This window comes from Neoarthrinium moseri (assembly GCF_022829205.1).
Source record: "Neoarthrinium moseri strain CBS 164.80 chromosome Unknown scaffold20_Wmoseri_CBS_16480, whole genome shotgun sequence".
In the NCBI taxonomy this organism is placed as follows: Eukaryota; Fungi; Ascomycota; class Sordariomycetes; order Amphisphaeriales; family Apiosporaceae; genus Neoarthrinium; species Neoarthrinium moseri.
In genome coordinates, this window is record NW_026055134.1 from 395,805 (window position 1) to 413,649 (window position 17,845).

General features: G+C 51.6%; 6 protein-coding genes across 6 annotated transcripts; 2 read left to right on the top strand and 4 right to left on the bottom strand.

Annotated features, from left to right (window-relative positions):
- Positions 1-651: 651 nt before the first annotated feature.
- JN550_006116 (uncharacterized protein) lies at positions 652-2,600 on the bottom strand (the record flags this gene model as incomplete). Its single annotated transcript, XM_049317819.1, has 3 exons — positions 652-996; positions 1,050-1,870; positions 1,931-2,600. 3 exons carry the CDS (start codon positions 2,598-2,600, stop codon positions 652-654), a joined length of 1,836 nt encoding a protein of 611 aa, XP_049172002.1.
- A 2,940-nt stretch (positions 2,601-5,540) lies between these two features.
- JN550_006117 (uncharacterized protein) lies at positions 5,541-7,513 on the top strand (the record flags this gene model as incomplete). Its single annotated transcript, XM_049317820.1, has 2 exons — positions 5,541-5,626; positions 5,683-7,513. The coding sequence occupies 2 exons, from the start codon at positions 5,541-5,543 to the stop codon at positions 7,511-7,513; spliced, it is 1,917 nt and encodes a 638-aa protein (XP_049172003.1).
- A 371-nt stretch (positions 7,514-7,884) lies between these two features.
- Positions 7,885-8,696, bottom strand: JN550_006118 (uncharacterized protein; the record flags this gene model as incomplete). Its single annotated transcript, XM_049317821.1, has 3 exons — positions 7,885-8,064; positions 8,142-8,537; positions 8,691-8,696. The coding sequence occupies 3 exons, from the start codon at positions 8,694-8,696 to the stop codon at positions 7,885-7,887; spliced, it is 582 nt and encodes a 193-aa protein (XP_049172004.1).
- Positions 8,697-9,746: 1,050 nt separating this feature from the next.
- On the bottom strand, positions 9,747-11,641 carry JN550_006119 (uncharacterized protein; the record flags this gene model as incomplete). The annotated part of the gene is made up of 4 exons (XM_049317823.1): positions 9,747-10,515; positions 10,579-11,380; positions 11,434-11,517; positions 11,590-11,641. The coding sequence occupies 4 exons, from the start codon at positions 11,639-11,641 to the stop codon at positions 9,747-9,749; spliced, it is 1,707 nt and encodes a 568-aa protein (XP_049172005.1).
- Positions 11,642-12,051: 410 nt separating this feature from the next.
- On the top strand, positions 12,052-13,955 carry JN550_006120 (uncharacterized protein; the record flags this gene model as incomplete). The annotated part of the gene is made up of 6 exons (XM_049317824.1): positions 12,052-12,192; positions 12,246-12,441; positions 12,496-12,715; positions 12,770-13,123; positions 13,178-13,551; positions 13,603-13,955. 6 exons carry the CDS (start codon positions 12,052-12,054, stop codon positions 13,953-13,955), a joined length of 1,638 nt encoding a protein of 545 aa, XP_049172006.1.
- A 1,390-nt stretch (positions 13,956-15,345) lies between these two features.
- JN550_006121 (uncharacterized protein) lies at positions 15,346-16,257 on the bottom strand (the record flags this gene model as incomplete). Its single annotated transcript, XM_049317825.1, has 2 exons — positions 15,346-15,721; positions 15,779-16,257. 2 exons carry the CDS (start codon positions 16,255-16,257, stop codon positions 15,346-15,348), a joined length of 855 nt encoding a protein of 284 aa, XP_049172007.1.
- Positions 16,258-17,845: the final 1,588 nt, after the last annotated feature.

Sequence of the window (17,845 nt, forward strand, 5' to 3'; positions counted from 1 at the left end):
CCGAAATTCATTCGTAGTACTGAGGAAACAACAGGCTCAGGATGAGGTTGGTTTGGTACCAAGTCTTGGCAGCCTAGAGTGGACAAAAGATACATAGAGGGATCAGTTTCTTGCAGACAACATCATGACTGTTTTCTAAGACCACATACTCCCTGACCGTTCATACTTTCACAATATTGGACTTCGGCGGTCATGCCTCGCTCTTCCCCATTCGCTCTAGATCATGACATGCTACAGCGCGGTCAAATGACATGAGAAGTCTGAGTATTCCCTCAAGGCAGAATTCGAGGTTCTTAAGCGGCAGAAATCTACTTATTACCCTCTAATCTATGACTACTATTCTCTCAGAGTGTTCTCGCGCTTGTCGATATTTGCTCCCTGTGGCTGCCACGGCACGATTGAAGCCAAACTACAGATCAATCCCAGGAGAACCCATCGGCCAAGGGGGCCAAGATAGCATTGGCCTAACTTGCAGGTAATACATATGGCAATGAGAAGGCCTCGGAGGCATCACATATCTTTGAATACTGGATATATATCGTAGCTTTCCGATGCTGACATCCTTGTATTTAGCATCTTCATCATAGGGTAATGTACAAATTATATTATTATATCTGCAGTTTCTCAAGCCCACCGTCATTACACACCAGTCTAGTGGTACTTGCACAGGTTGAGCTTCGCAACACTCGGGTCGTGATCCGAGACCTGGTCGTCATAGGGTACCCAAGTGTTGACATGAATGTGCTCGAATTTGGACTTGGCACACTTGCTCGCCAATGCAGGGCTGACAAACATGTGGTCGAGCTCCTGGTGGTTCATGTCAAAGACGTAAGTGTAACGCTCCACCTCAGGAATGCCCGCCACGACGTCGAGATCTTTGAGGCCAGATAGGGACAAGAAGTCCTCAATCGGCTTGACAACAGGGTATTCGTTGAAGTCACCCGCTACGATGACCTTGGCGTGAGAGTCCTCGGCAAGGATCTGGGCCACGAATTTCTGAGAACGTGTTAGTTTTGATTGCACCAGAAAATGTGGTATCATGTACTTACGGCAGTAGCTTCGGCCTGGGCCAGGCGGGCAGCCAAGGCACCGTTCACAGGAGGACGGGCATCACCTTGAATCGACGAGCTGCCGCCTTTAGAAGCCCAGTGCACGTTGACCGTGAAAAAGGTGTTGTTACCGTCAAGAGTCTCCCAAGCAGCCGCCAGAGGCTTGCGACTGCTGTCCCACGCGGCATTGGTGGGATCAATACGACCTGGGTTGTATTTGAGCTCGGGCCCCGCGAGAACCTCGTTGGCGGTTGTGGAACTGCCCGGGTTGGGATTACGAAGCTGCAGAACATCGGGACGGAAAAGGTAGGCAACACGAATGTTGCCACCTGGGGCACCACCATCCTTGTCGTTGACGGGAACGATGTAGGTATAGTTGTACGTCACGCCACTCAAGGTTGCGATGGCTGCTGCTAGAGTAGACAGAGTAATGTCAGAATCGACGACTCCATCGTCGGTCTCGCCATCGTTATCCTGAACCTCTTGGAGGAAGACCAGGTCAGGTGTCTGCATGTAGTCGACAATGTGATGAGCGATGTCCTGGACATGTTTGGTGTCGTTTGGCGCAAAGTTCTCGATGTTGTAGTCACCCACAGTGAGGCCAGAGCATTTGCCGTCACTGGTAAGGGACACAGCATTGGGTAGAGCTGGTGCCAGCGGCTCAACAACCGAGATGTTTGTCAAAGGCAGAATGGAATAGAATCCAAACGCATATGTAACAACACCGGTGATGGTCTCCAGTTTTGCACCGATAGCCGTGTCTTTGGGGTTCTTTGACCCGTCAAGAGGGTCTCCAATGATGATAGCCTCGGGGTTACCGTCTGTATTGGTCAGCACTGATCAGCACGACATCATTTCTGGGGAAAATGAGGGTGAATTACCCTTGCTGGTCAGCGTGAGGCCATATCGGTCATTGGCACCTGTAGTAGCCCACGACCCAACTACCCATTGGTTGCCATACTGGTTCGGCTTCGCGATTGCGCGGGGGCTTTCTACCGTGACCAATTTGCCCACGAGACTCTCCCAGAAGTCCAACCCGTAGTTCTCAGGATCCAATACTGGGTTGACTTTTGAGATCAATGATTGGTTGTTAGGAACACCGAAAACATCGCCGTTGTCGAGGCTGCTGTACTGCTTGGTCGGCGGGCTGAGGGTGTCTTTTCCAATGACAAGTGGCAGAACTGCTTTTCCATGCCCAAGAACGGCAGTCACCTTCGGCGAGATGATCTCGGTAAGGTATAAATATGCGCTGCTGGATCTATATTCGCTGACCTTTCCGCTAAGGACAAGAACGTCACCAGTAGCGATAGAGGTATTCTTGGCAAGAGTACTGCTAAAGACGTAGATACCGTCTGAAGTTCCGTTCCCAGTGGATTGAATCCAGATACCGCTCGGGCCCTTGGCCGTCACAACGCCGGTGACGCCAGTAACATTCTTGTTATTGTACGACGAGAGGAACTTGTCGCCGTTGATTTCACCAATCGACACAGCTGTGGCGACGCCGGCAAGAAGAGATGTGGCAAGCCACCTCATGGAAGAAGCACTTTTCATTTTGTCGACTCACACTGCTCAGGCGCGCTGAAAAGGAAACCAAAGGCGAGCTCTTCCTGGCAGCAGCGGCGATGTCACCATTATATGCAAAGTCATCTCAGCCGCATCACTAGTCATCGCGGAGATGAAAAGTGGACGAGTATGCAATCCCAGCTATCGCGGCTTGACAGGCACTCTCCAAGACGTGCGGAACGTGGTCGAGAACAGATATTGGACGCCGGCTGAGATTAATGCTGACCCCTGCCGCGATTGGGATAACCAGTCGAATTGGCCAATCCACGGCACGTTGCCAACAGGACCGTTACCAGATTGCGAAGGTGGTCCACCATGGCAGAAACCTAATGGTCGGATCTGGGCCGGGGCGATCTTGGCATGCCGCTTGCCTGCAGCATACCCCTGAAATGGTAGTGCGGCTTTCCCCATGTGTGACGGTCGGCCGGATAGCGACAACTATTCTTCTTATTGCTGCTTATGTGCCATTTGCAAGGCATGAACCACGTGGAGAAGAAGACACCAAGTTTCACTGGAGGAATACTACCTATTTAGGCCGGGCCAGACTAACAAGGCGATCTATTGAATCCAAGCTTCTTGAGCTGGGCTCACAGTTCGAATACCTCAACTGCGCGGCTGCCTTGAAAGCCACAGACATAAGTGGAGCGGCGGAAACCGCCGGCGCCATCTTTTTTCCATACTCTAAGTTGACGACAAGCTTATCTCCGAATGAAAGTATTGAATTGAAAGGGAACTAAATAGGCTGTGTGTCACTATCGTCTTTCTGAGAAGATGGAGTTCTCAGGCGAGACCCTACAGCTAGAATGGTGTCGTGACCACCATTCCCCGGCAACCGACGGCAACGTTCACGATGGATTCCACTAGTCAACTTGACATCAACACGCTAGTGGTAGGGTGTAGGGGATGGTTGAGGTCATATCAGTCTAGAGAAACATGCTTGGGAGGGGCGCTAAGTTGATCCAACCAGGGCGTTCTCAAGCAGCCGACTTCATCCATATCTGTGCTTTTCTGTGGACCGACAGTTGATTCTGCCCTTCCAAGCGAACTGACGGTCATAATTGGCAATCTCAAACCTGTATCATTTGTGCCGCCACTAGAGCCATGAAGGAGATGCGGTGTTTGTTTTCCTACATATGAAATGACTCAGGTCTGCGCAATCCTTCGAGTTCTACACGCTTCTACTAGGTCGATTGCCAAGCTGAAGTGTCTGGGATGATAACTTGTAAATCCAACTTTATAAGAGGTGAATGAAGTTCGCATCGGTCTCATGGACGATCTTTCCGTTCCGGGTGCAGTGGAATAATTTCTCTCTAGACGAAGCCTCGTTATTGGATGCCGTCTTGGCTCAATAGTATTTATGTATTGATTAGGGACTTTGGCAATTCCAAGGCTGGGTAGGTCTGCCAGGAAACCTATCTGAATATGGACCAATGCGGTTCTTCGAATTAGGATGCTCCCATGGATCCTATAAACGTTGAACCTTTTGAATTAGGATTGACGAATTCCAGCAGGATGAGATGCCGAAGGGTCTCGGTGGAGTCACCATGGCTTCTGTTGATCAAGCTGTGGTGTGTGTTGCGTTCATAGTAGAAATTCGTTCTGAGTTGAATAATCCCAAGAATTCATGCCATCGATAACAGTCACCCAGCTGCCAAACGCGGTTGCCTCGTCAATACCTAAGTGCAAGCCGCTTGACCATTTAAGAACCCGCCAGGACTTTCATCACTTCATTAGAACCACATCAAGTTTTGACTTCTCCCCTTTCACCGAGCTGGTTTTAATCGCACTTTGTTTGATCGCTTCGTCGCATCCACTCGATCACAGCGGATGCTTGATGCTACACGCAAGGCACCTGTCCTTCATAGCCGTTGATGAACATTAGTGCTTGCTTATATGAGACTAAATACAACACATTGCCATCACATACGACCATACCTCCTAGAGAACTCGGGATCCCGTCCGCTCTCCCCGTAGATAAACTGGGAAGGGCCAGATTAGTAGTTGGGTGGGTGACCACCAGCGAATACCTGGTGTTGTATGTTTTATATTTCTTTTTCTTTTGCTCTTTCTGTTTCCAAGTTGGCCGCCAGCACGCCACCTCCTGATTGCATCTGATCTGCGTCTGAAACAGGCTTCAGGTTCGTCATTGGGTGTACTTGGGCGGACTCTGCATCGTCACGGTGCAATCGGCGATAGGGGCTTGCAGAAAGAGTTTGGCTTATAGATCGAAAGAAACCTATCGCGACTCTTTCATCAGTCAGACAATGTGACGCAATGTCATGCAATAAACTGGTATGCGCTCCGCTTTGGCATGTACTTGATCGGAAGACGTGAGCGAAGCGATTGTTAGTAGGGCGCGTGAACTACAGCATACATAATTCCCTCAAGACAAATACGCCAATTTTTGACGCAACGAAGGCCTTTCAATGAGTACCAGAGTGTCGAAACTACATGGATTTGGCATGAAGCTGCTTATAAAAGTGGTAGAGGAAAGGGGCGTAACCATCGTTAGACCTACACCACGATCTCCCGATGCTGCAGGGTGTCAGTCCCGCTTGCTTGAATACATTTTCAATGGGACTTTTTCATGGTTCGTGCAATATTTTGCCTCTGGAAACTTTCATTAGTACCGATGGCATCTTAAGCAAAGGTCATTCAGTCATGAGTTGGTCGAAGACATAGCAACTCTCCCTCCAAAAAAACCCTGGCCAGGGTTTTTTTGGAGGGAGCTTCAAGTTGGGAAAGGCTTACACGGAGTACTAGGTACCTTGCCATGGTAGTACCCATGCTTACCCCACAATTGGAGTTACAGGCAGGTAAACGGCGGGGTCCAGAGCAAGCAACTTTATTTCGACCCTCTCTGTGGTACATCTCCAAAAATTTTGCTCCAGCTTCACACAGCGGTAGCCGGGACAGACTGCGCCCAAGATGCACTCCCTGGTCCAACCCGACGCCTGGGTCGCCCTCAAGTTGCCCAATGGGACCCTCAGAGTCCTCCAGGTCACACCAAACACGTAAGGTGTTCGCCGGCGGCCGTCTTGCAAGCAATTACTAACCACTCGCATCGCAGTACCGTGTCCCTCGGAAAGTATGGGTCGTTTCCCAGTAACTTGATCATCCACCGCCCGTACCACCTTACCTACGAGCTCCAGGACAAGCGCGAGGGCGAGAACTTTAGCCGTCTGCGCATTGTGCCTGCTTCGGAACTCTACGCCGACATCCTCACCTCCAGCGCCTCATCTTCTGCGCCCGGCTCCCCCACGCTCGCCCCGGAAGACGATGATGCGGACGCCGAGCTGCCCACGGGCGTCGAATACTCCCTCGTCGACGCCACTTCGGGCGCCGTAGTCGCCAAGACCGACCGCGCTGCCGTGCTGGACGAGGCTTCGGCCCTGCGCCAGACGCTGAGCGTGGAGGAGATCGAGGCGCTGAAGCAGGATGGCACCAACGCCGGCAAGGACCTGATCGCCAAGCTCATGCTGTCGCATACAGCTCTCGACCAGAAGACGGAGTACTCGCTCGCCAAGTACAAGCTGCTCAAGACCAAGAAGTACATCCGGCGCTTCTGCGTGACGCCGCTAGACGTCCCCATGTTTGACCACTGGTTACTGGAGGAGAAGGACCCCATCAAGATCCTCGACATGCGTGAAGAGATGATTGCACTGTTGGGGTGCTGGGCAAATGTGCACTATGGCGGCGTGGACCGTTGCGAGAATGCCACGGACGAGGAGCCCCAGGCGGAAAGTACAGCATTAGATCACTCAGCCGGACGATGGCTGGTAGTCGACGACACTGGCGGGCTGCTGGTAGCTGCCATGGCTGAGAGACTAGGTGTTCTCTACCCACCTGAAAAAGAGGAGACGTTGGAAACCTACCTTGAATCGCAAAAGCCACCACAACAGAAAGAAGCAGCAAGCGGGCCGAAATCGTCCAAGGATGAGCCCGATGCTGAGGCTCCCGAGGAGGCAACTGAAGATGCGAGCATGCAGGAGGAGGCCAAAGTCGAAGCCCAGATTGATGAGACCAAGGAGACGGACGTCAAAGCAGAATCAGCCCAGGACCCAGGTTCGCATGGGATAAATCCCAAGAAATATCCGACTGGCGGACCGCGGCATCGCTCGAACGACCTGGCTGTGCCGTACGCTCAGTCCAATACCTTGACCCTCCTCCATCACAACTCTCAAGCGAATCTCAGTTTCCTGCGATATTACGACTTTGACAACACGAACCCAGCGCAACCACTCACACACCCCCTCGCCACGAATCTCATGACCCTTACGTGGCTGCAACTGCTAGATCCGACCGCCGACACGGCGTACATGGCAGAGCCGCCGGCCGTCACACCCGAGGAACTGAGAGGTTGGAAGACGAATCGCCGCGGCAACTACCACCGCAAGCGTCGCAGATGGGCACGCGTTCGACACGTCGTGGACACAACCCGAGCAGGCGGGTTCTCGGGCCTTGTGGTGGCGAGCACCATGGATCCGATTTCGGTCATGAAACACGCCGTGCCGCTGCTTGCCGGCGGCGCTCCCATCGCCATCTACTCCCAGTCGGTAGAGGCCCTCACCGCGCTGGTCGATTGCTATAGCATCGCAAGGCGCACAGCGTGGATCTCGAACCCGCCCGAGGGCGCAGCTGGGAAGACCCCGGAGGAGCTGGAGACGTGGGAAGGAAACGACGAGTTCCCTCTGAACCCTACGCTTGTTCTCGGCGCTGCGTTGCAGACGAGCAGGGTGCGCAAGTGGCAGGTCCTGCCCGGTCGGACGCACCCGCTGATGACGAGCAAGGGAGGCGCCGAGGGTTACATCTTTACGGCTTGGAGAGTCAAGCCTGCTGAGGGCAAGATAGAGGCGCGCGGAAAAGGCCGGCATTCCAAGCGGCGCAAGGTTGGCGAATAGAGTGTTGCCTGGTCCATTGTGAACAGCATCCAGACGTCACGATTGCAGAATTCGAGAGTCTAATTGATCGAGTTCACGATGTGGCCTCTATGTTCAAGGTGGTCACAGTCAGGCTCAGCCAGCGGGGAATCAATGGCTGGCAGCAACGAATAGATACAACAGGCGTAAGGGTGGGGAATAGATGAAGCATACCACCGCGTATCGGAAGAGGCTGGTGTCGGCATTTGCAATGGGTTCGGTTCCAATGATACCCCTAAACAGAGCTTTTCTATCATCCGCGAGCCGCCCGCTCTCTAATCTTGTGAAGTTTCCGTCATCCATCGCTGCCCCTTTCTGCCATAAGCGACCCAAATCTTTCTCTGCGCCGGCATCTACAGGCTCTTGCCCATGAACTTCCTCTTTGTGAAGCTTAACCACCACTTGCTGGGCTTGCCGTCTCCGCCTTCCTCGTATACCCTCGCTAATAACCTGCTCGCCAGTTCCTGTCGTACCTGGGACAGGTATTGCCGTAGCTGCTCGGCGTCCTGTCGGTCTCTCGGGGGCTCGTACATCTAGCATCAAACATCTTTAGCACCTTGAAACTCGGCGACCATTCGCGGGTCTTGGTCCAGAATCCTATCCCACATACCTGGTTCAGGGGGAAGGCCGGGTCGCCGGGGATGGCAAAGTTGAGGTCGAGGGCGGTGTTGAGGACCTCCTTCTGGGCGTCGCGGACGCCGTGGTGGGGGCGGATCTTGCCGAGCACCTCGCTGGTGAAGAGGATGCCGTAGATGAGGAGGCGGTCGGCGGGGCCCTGGATCTCGAAGTTGCGGAAGAAGGTGTTGGCGCGGAACAGCGACAGCACCTCGTCCAGGATGTCGTACGACTCCGAGTCCGGGTCCGGCGACTCGCTGGCCGCCAGCGCCTCCGCCGGCGCCGGCAGCACGTACGCCGGCCCCCGCGTCTTGGTGCGCAGCGGCAGCAGCGGGAAGTTGCCCACCAGCCGCGGCGGGTTCGGGTCGTCGTTGAACATGGAGTTGTAGGCCTGCGCGCGTGGTGGTGTTCAGCATTTGGATGGGCATGGCACGGCACGGGGATGGATGGGAGGGTGCAGGTGGTGGTGGTGGTGGTGGTGGGTGCTTGGGCGATGGCGAGCAGTGCTCTGCCCTCAGACGGCTGAGCTCGGGGGTGGACATACCGGCATGGTGACGATTGCTCACCGAGAGAGTCGGTGCTGCTCCGTCTTCTAGGTGTGGTGTTCAATGTCGATGCGCGAGGGGAGTATCGTGAGGTATCGTGGCTTTGGTGGAGGGGAAGCTCGTGCTGCTGGTCGCCCGAACCGTCTGGGGTGCCGTTGTGGAGGGGCTGCGTGCTGCGCCCGCTGCGCCTATCGCCCAAGGCTGACGTCTGGATGGAAATTGTTAGGGAGGGACGTCACTGGTGGCTGCTGGGCTTTGGGTCGGCGAGTGGGTCTAAGCCTAGCCTCCAGGCGGGCAGCTACATAGTACAGCCTGAGCGGTCAACATTGAGGTCTGCCTGTTGAAGATCCACGAGTAGGTGTCAGACAGTAATTGTCTTGAATCCTGGCAGTGGTGAAGAGTCATCTACTCAACCCTTAAACATTTATACTGTTTAGATATGAGTAAGCTTGGAATCATTGGCCGCTGCTCATATCATTAGCCAGGTCGGGTCGCCTATCACCAGAGTGGCGGTAACTCGGTCGTGCTTCACAATGACAGGCTGTACAAGAATTTATGAAGATCGTATTCATTTGATGGCCTTTTTCTGAGCTTCAGCGGCTGTAAGCCGTTATCTCTTCTCATTATTGTCCCGGCGAATCTGCGATACATTTGGCATGTAGGTGTGTAATACACCGAGAAGGCTCAAGGCACGAGCTGTGACAATCTACGGACTTGCAGACAAGGGAGATGGCTGATGCCAACCGGTGGGTCGAGTAACTCATCAAGAAGTACCGGTTTGTGCCGGGAGGTATGGGACGGCATACGCGTTCATCGTTTGAGATTAAGCTTTCGAGGCATTACATTGAGAACGACTGCAGCCCATTCATCCCTGGCGTTCAGTCGCCGTCGCCAAAATGTAACACGCGGGTACATACGAGTATTCTATAGTCCTACTGGAAAAGTAATTTCTATCATTCCGGCATTTTGGTCTTTAGCAGATCCGTCCGCGCACATAGAGTAGTTTATTATTGGTGTACTAGATACGTAGCATTCCGAGTCCAGTAGGGTTTTGTCTACTGCTTCGTTCGTCGTGCGAGATACTCCTGCCACACCTTGCCTAGGTCAGCAGGCATGATCGGAGCGAACATGTTTCCCAGCCAGCCCTTCTTTCGATGCGATGTAACGCCGATTTCGTCCAAGAGCCTATCGACGTACGGAACGCTGTCAAAAGCAGCGAAATGCCCAAGCTCGCCGTTCGACAGATAGCGCCGCTTGTTCCACGCAACCATGTGTGCAATGTCATCTTCCCTCTCGGCTACAGAGGGAAGCGTAAACGCCTTGTCCCAGTAAGCCACTGCCCAGATCGCCTGGGCCTCGGCAGCAAACAGTTTTGCTCCCGCGACTACATGATTCATGAAGAGGATAGAGTCGTCGTGTACAGGGGCCATTGTGTGATATAGTCGATACGGCGTGCGTGTTTCGTGCTTATGGTAGTGCTTTGGTGGGTTTCTGAGCATGACAAACCGTCTGAGGACTTGTTCATCTGCCTTATTGACGAGCTTCTCCCATTTAGCAGCCTCCTCCTGTGGCTCGATATTTTTGGGGTATGGCAATCCTAGCTCCATGAGCGTGCTGTTTTCGAACATGTCAAGCCCGCGTTTCCAGCCAGTCCCGCACAGAATAGCGTCACAAGGGAAATGGGTGCCGTTCTCGTCGTTGAGATACAGCTCATTTCCGTTCAAAAGCTTTACGTCGGCCCGATGAACATAAACCTGATCCGCGACGAGAGGCCAGAAATCTGCGAAGTGGCAGCCTCCTGCGGTTCCATTCTGCCAGATTATACTAGGAAGTCTTAGTTCCTGCCGTGGACTCAAGAAGACAGTAACTGCCAAGAGATAAACTCACTCATTGTCGTATTCCAGTTTTTCAAAGCCTTTGTCACTCTTCCTCTCCCGATACCCAGCATACTTACGAATCGAGTTATCCAGGATTGAAAAGATCTTACCCACGAGCTTTGCACCCAGATGGGTGCTATGAAGAAGCCATGTCCACCAGGATCGGTAGGGAATCAGGTAGCACGGCTGTAGCGATGCCATGATCCTTGCCTGTGAGGCTTCAACCCCGTTTCTATATAGCGTAGGCAAGTCGATAGGTGCAAAGGCTGCAGCTCCGAGCGAGCCGTTCCCGGTTTTGCGGATAATCCATGATACAGTTTTGCCCGCCTTGACGGCCTCATACACCATATCGGCGGCCGACTTGCCTGCACCAATTACGGCAATGTGCTGGATCGACTTGTCCTGGGCGATGTCAGATTGGCCAAAGTCGATTGAGTGTATTATTTTCCCGTGGAAATACTCCTCGCCAGGAAAACTAGGCACATTAGGGAGCGAAGATTGGCCATTTGCCATCATGAGCCTCGAAGAGAACATTGGTTGCTGTGACTTGCTGGTCATGTCGACGCACAGGAGTTGCCATTTGTGGTTGATCTTCCTGATAGACTGAACGTGAATGTTGAAGTGTATCCTATCTCGTAACGTCTGCCCACCGTGACTCATGTTGTCGACATAGTCTTCAAGGTACTTTGTAGTATACTTGGCACGGAACAAGTCGTGTATGCAATCTTCGGGTGGTGGCCGCTCCATAGGCATATCAGAGAACTCGGCAATGCCATGTGTCCATTGCGTCCAAAAGCTGGGATAGATTCGTCCTGTTAGAGAGTCAGTCAGGGAATAGTACGGACCAAAGTTTCCAAGCTCTTACGCTCACTCCATACCCCTCCCACGCAGTAGTCGCGCTCCAGGATGGCGAGCCGTGTCTCTGGATGCGCTTGAAGCAGACGCTGCGCTGCAATGATTCCCGTGAGGCCCAGAGAGAATTGTTAGTCGTTTGTAACACGGACCAGAACTAGAGACAAACCTGCGCCTACAATGATAACGTCGAAATGATCTGTCTCCTCTGCCGGAGGCATAGTAGCGGTGGTCGTGTGCGTTGTGAATAGTAAGTCAAAAGGCAGCCGTGTGAAGAGGCGGGAATCAAGTGTAGGGGGCAAGCGACTCGGGCCGACGGCAGCCAAGCCAATATGTTACACCAAGCCGTGCCCCTACTCGGCATACACAAACACAAGAAGTTGTGCATTGAAAAGCCATGATTGGATACGTCGTACTGGTCGGGTAATTTCACGCGTGTGTGTAATGTCTTCTCATGGGGAAGGATGCGTGATAACCCCTGCAAGATGCAAGCAAGGGAACAAGATGCCAACCCACTGATGGTTAGCGACCGTGGCTTTGGGGAAACGATCGCGATTTGTCGATTTGCACACACAACTTCAATCGAGTCCTTTTTGCACAGGACAACATCGCCTTGCTGGCTCTCCGCACTATGTCTAAGGAAACAGTTGTGGTAGATGGCGAGGCCGGCGCATTCGACTCCATCGAGGAGCACGAGTATCCAGGTGGGCTGCGCCTGACAGCTATTGTCGCTGCTCTTGTTCTCAGCATCTTCCTCGCATCCCTCGATACGGTGCGTCGAGATAAGATGGCCCACTCAAGTTCTAGCTCTCTAATTGTGGGCAGACTATTATCACGACCGCCATCCCTTCTATTACCAATGACTTCCACAGCCTCGAAGACGTGGGCTGGTATGGCTCAGCCATGTTCTTCCCCTTGGCAGCCACACAATCGGTATGGGGGAAAGCGTACAAGTATTTCCCCGTGAAGCTCGTCTTCCTCATAGGCATCGTCATCTTCGAAGTGGGCAGTCTGATATGCGGTGAGCGCCTAAACGCCGAACCAGATCACGCGTGACTTGCTAACAAACTGGAAGCACTTGCACCAAACAGCAGTGCTTTCATTGCTGGGCGGGCCATTACAGGAACAGGCTGCGCTAGTATCTTTGCAGGATGCTTTATCATCATTTCTCTGTCTTCGAGACCGCGAATAAGACCAGCGATGACGAGTTCACTATCTGCTACGTTTGCAGTCGCCTCCGTGGTAGGACCATTGATTGGAGGCGCATTTACGCAGAACGTAACTTGGCGCTGGTGGTAAGAGGATATCCCCATATCGTACGTGCTCACAGATACATTGACCTCGATCAGCTTCTACATCAATCTACCTTGTGGGGGCATCGCAGCCATAGCCATGCTCTTCGCATTTCGTACCCCAAAGGCTGCATCGCCAACACCAGCGACTACGAAAGAAAAACTGCTGCAAATGGACTTTCCTGGTGCCGCTCTCATTTGTGCCTGCATTGTCTGCTTTACTCTTGCTTTGCGATGGGCTGGTGTAGAGAAGCCGTGGTCAGACTCAAGCGTTGTGGGTACTTTGGTCGCGACGCCGACGTTTCTTATCTTGTTTGGCATCGACCAATGGATCCAAGGAGAAAGGGCGCTCATCGTGCCAAGTTTCTGGAGGAATCAGGTCCTAGTCGTTGGTGCTGTCTTCGAGTTCTTGTAAGCCATCATAACCCCCCAAAGCGAGGCTACGAACTGACGTTTCTTTTAAAGCATTGCAGGCTGTTTCAACCTCGCTCTGTTCTGGCTCCCCATTTACTTCCAGGCAGTCCGAGGTGTCTCGGCTATCTCCTCTGGTATCCGGCTCATCCCAGTCATTCTGGGCTTGACCATTACCCAGATTGTCGTCGGTGGTCTCATTACCGCCACAGGTATCCACAACCCCTTTCTGATCTTGGGACCTGCGATCGCGGCTGTTGGATCAGGTTTGTTCATGCTTCTTGACGAGAAATCTAGCGCAGGCCAATGGATTGGATTCCAGATCGTACTTGGAGTCGGAGTTGGCTTTTGTCTCACAATTCCGCTCATGCTATCGCAAGTCGTTGTCAAGACAAAAGATGTGTCTACAGCCACGCCCATCATCATCTGTACGTCTCACGCCCGTTTCCCTGGTCTTAGAGTGCTAATGATACCCCCAGTTTCTCAATCAATGGGCAGCGCCTTCCTACTCCCCACAGCGCAAGCAGTTTTTCAGAACGAGCTAATGAAGGCACTCCGTCAATTTGCTCCTAATATCGATCCAGTACTGGTTTTGTCTGCGGGTGCAAATAGTGAAGCAATTTTGGGTCTCCCTAGAGGGAACCTAGGAGGTATCATCCGGAGTTACAACAGCGCATTGCGGTCTGCGTTCGCGATTGGTATTCCATTCGCCGGTATAGCACTGCTAGTTAGCCTGTTTATGCCCTGGTTCAGATATCATAGTGCAGCGGAAAAGCCAACCGCCAGAACAGCGTTGACCCAATCGGAGAGTGGCAAAGTAGTGGAAAATTGAAAGAGTCAAGAGGACTAGACTAAGGAACAAGCGAGACTGATTCCAAAATGCCGTAGGTCAAGGTAAATATACTAGAAAGTTTCGTAAGAAGAAATTGGCGTGACAGGAACTAACCTATTCTCTCATGCGACAATCTCACACGCAATCCAAGCGTTCCTTCATAGAGCACACCTGCTACATATTGTGCCTGCTACTACCTCGACCCCTGGTAGTTACGTGAAAAGTATAGGTTTAGCTGCCTCTCTATATACTCCCTCCCCATCATGTGGTTCTCCTATATACTCAATGTGGTGACTATGGCATACCGTTCCGATCATCAGCGCCTTAAAACCACACAGATCGACGGAGTGAGTCATAGATGCAGAAAGGGGACGTTTGATTAACCAGTTGTAGTGTTCGTTCGTCGTGCGCGAAAGTCTGACAGATCTTATACCTCCTTGCCAGCCTTGATCCTTGGCCTGATCTTCGCTTCACAGTCATTCCGCAACGATGTGGCAATACTACAAACCCATGATCTCACCACCTTTGTTCATTCCTCTAGCTTTGTATTACGATACCTTCAACGTGATCCTCAATATGTTACCCCATCTCCACTGGCATTATTTCATGATAGCTGTTTTGATTATGTCCGTCATCACCTGCATTCCAAGATGTGTTTTTAGTACCCTTCATGGCCCGCTCATTACCAGATATCTCCAAAGGCGAGCTGGGATACCTCAATTCAGCTCTTCTGGCCCTCCCAGCTACCTCGCCAATTCATTCTTGGGGTACTCTTGATCTATGAAGCCCCATCGGAACACCACAGCCAATCTCAAGAATATCCTGTCCCCTTGTTTCGAACGCGTGACTCGGGTAACTGAAGAAGTTTGCTGAGGGTATGGCGTGGATTTTTCAGGTGAACTCCGTCTTTTTTTACGATAGTGCCTCACGCACCGGAACAGAAGACCGAGACTACCATTAAGGGAGAATACAGCACCTATACTACTGATCGTATGACGTTTCCAGAGTGTGACATGGTATGTAATATCTTGTAAGAACCCCCACTGAAGAAAGACTGTTGGGTTGCTAAGAACAGAATGTACTACGTAGGCAACGCAACAACTGATTGGTCCAAGAACCACACACTGCATATATCACGAGGTCGAGGAAGTAGTACGGAACAGACTTCGGATACGATACGAGCGTGTAAAACCTCGACGCTTTCATAGTTCAGTCTTTGTTACACAAATAGCAGGTATTAATGCGCAGTAGCTTTTTGGTAATGATATGGTAATAGTGTTTAATATATTAGTTGTGACAAGCACATTTACAGTTGACTACTGGACAGGAAGAAACCCTTTGTCTTTTGACTGGAAGGGTGTCAGCATAATCCTCTAGCAATTGAGCTAACTCATTGTCTCAGAGGGTTGCTAGCTTCCGTGGCATCCAGCTTACCAACTTTCGTTGCCGCATCAATATCCATGGCCTCCGACGTCGTGTCTCTCTTCTTGGAATCCACAGCAATTCCAGATTGACCATTCTTGGTGGACGTAGCTGATCGAGTCTGAGGCTTGCCCTGCTTCGAGTCCACCGTGCTGGATACACTAGCTCCGCTTTGAGACCCTAAACCCTTCTCGAAGTCGGCCATAGAGATAGCTGGGGCAACCTTAGCCTCGTGGTGCTTGTCATTAAGATGCTCGGTCTCGTGAATATGGTTCGTAGTGTGGATGATCTTGTCTTGGAGTGTTTCTCTCTCAATTACAGGTTGGACAGTCTCGTGAATGTGGCTGTTGGAAAGTCATGATTAGTGAGCTGTGTGAAATGTTCAACACGTCAGTGCTTACTGGTGGATGTGCTCTTCCTTCTTAGTAGGCGCGCGCTCTTTAGAATGTGTGGTATCCTCAACAATCTTCTCGTTGTGGAACTTGGCAGCCTCTCGCTTGGCCTGCTCCTTCGCCTTGTTGTCTCGATGGTCGATGTCCCGCTCGGCCTCATTCTCTCTGTATTCGTGCTTCGTAGCGAGGACATTCTTGTCCTGAATGGGCTGGATGGTGGTGCGGTAGTGATCCTGGTGTACGTCTTTGTCGACTACGGTATCAACCTTCTCATGTTCATGGGCCTTCACGTCCTCGTGGACGACAGCTGCCGCCTTCTCCTTCTGAACAGTTGTGCCATCATGGTGAGATTCCACGGTCTGGTGCACTTTCTTGGCAGCTGGTGCCTTGGATGCATCGACTTCGGTCTCCTCAGGCTGGCCAGTGACAATGTTCTTGACTGAGCTGGCCAAGTTGCTCAAGACGCCTGACGGTAATTCGGATGCCATATTGGGATGATGATAGATTATCAGGTAGAAATGGAAAGGTAGTGCGAAGATGTAATGGATCGTCAAACAAATAGCTAGAATGTAAGGGTCGAGTCGAGGATATATAGATTATACGATTTTAACGCCACAGATGGCCATGAAAGCACTATGTCATTATATTCTCAGCCCCGAGCCTGGCAGGGGATGTGGCTAGTGAATCTCATTATACGTCATTTAGCTCTGCAAGACAACATTACGCGCGGGTGCATTACCGGTTTCTGCTCGCATAGGTATATCATCCAAGTGTAAGAACTACAGAGTCGATCGAGATCGCAATTCCTGCATCATCGTTGGTCATTGCTAGCATTTACCTAATTTACCCTTGGCAGGTGTTCCAGGCGTCAGCGCCACAGGTGTCATTTAACCTGTGTGGCTCGCGTGACGGAGAACCGAGAACCTTGTACTGCTATTGTGGGCACTTTTAATTCAAGGAGCCAGTGTCTCAGTGAGAGCCCTCCCCTCAAAGATGACGGTGGTGATGAATTGTTATCCACCGAGCGGGGTCGCTGGAAAGCAAGAGCACTACTTCTGCTTTAAGCGCCTATTACTGCGTAGTAGTGTTCTTAACATTGTCAAATCCGGATTCCGAAAGCCAGTCATTTCACGGCAACGCATCGTCACCGTTGCCGATGGTATGAGGTCACTTATAATTGTCTCCATGAGTGTTCAACCCTGCGTTAGTAGCACCGGAGCGCTCTACCGTGTTCAGCCACTTGAAAATAAACCTCGAACCTGATATGAGTCTCATCCCTGTAATAGGTACTAGTGGCATAATTTCAAACAACTAGAATTGACCCTCTAGCGATGCAGTGTCGAATTCACTGTGTAACTGAGCATCGTAGCTATGTATCTTGCTGTCCCACTTGTTTTGTGCGCTCAGCCTTGCTGCGGTACTTGATTGTCGTTGCATATGTATAGAGTGTTGAATTTTTGTCCATACTCTAGCACACGCCCCAGGTACTTCGCCCTTAGAGCTCATCTAGAAGTCAAAGGGCTGTCCGATCGACAGTAAACATGAGCTGTTCTTGTATCATAGTGGATGTGACGATTTCAGATCCGCGACTAGAACAGTCGAGTTAGCGGCAGCAAGTTCCACGGGTCTTCTTCGTTTGAATACACGAGAACAGAGCCCAGGTTACAGAAATATAATCCGTTTTCAGTATGTATCGGCCAGTCACAGATTTGATATTTGGTTCTAAACTATGATGCTTTCCTCGCATATGGTTATTTCCTATGTTGTGTCTTTTGGGCTCTGGGAAATCACTCTGTGACCTGGCCGTTGCATCAACCTACGGCCCGATTGGCCTCCCCATAGTCTTGCAATAGCATTCGTTCTCTGAGACGATTGGTTCATGTCGATTCCTTACTGCAGGTAGTATTCGGCTTCCCTAAACGAATCGGGGTTTTCATCAGCGCTGGTGGTCTAGAACTTGATGACTGTGAAGCCTGCGACACGCCATTGGCCATAACGACCATTCTGGAGCTGACGAACACTGCCCTAGTGTGGAAGGAGGCTGTTTCTTCTCAATGCCTTCCCTCTGTTAGTAAT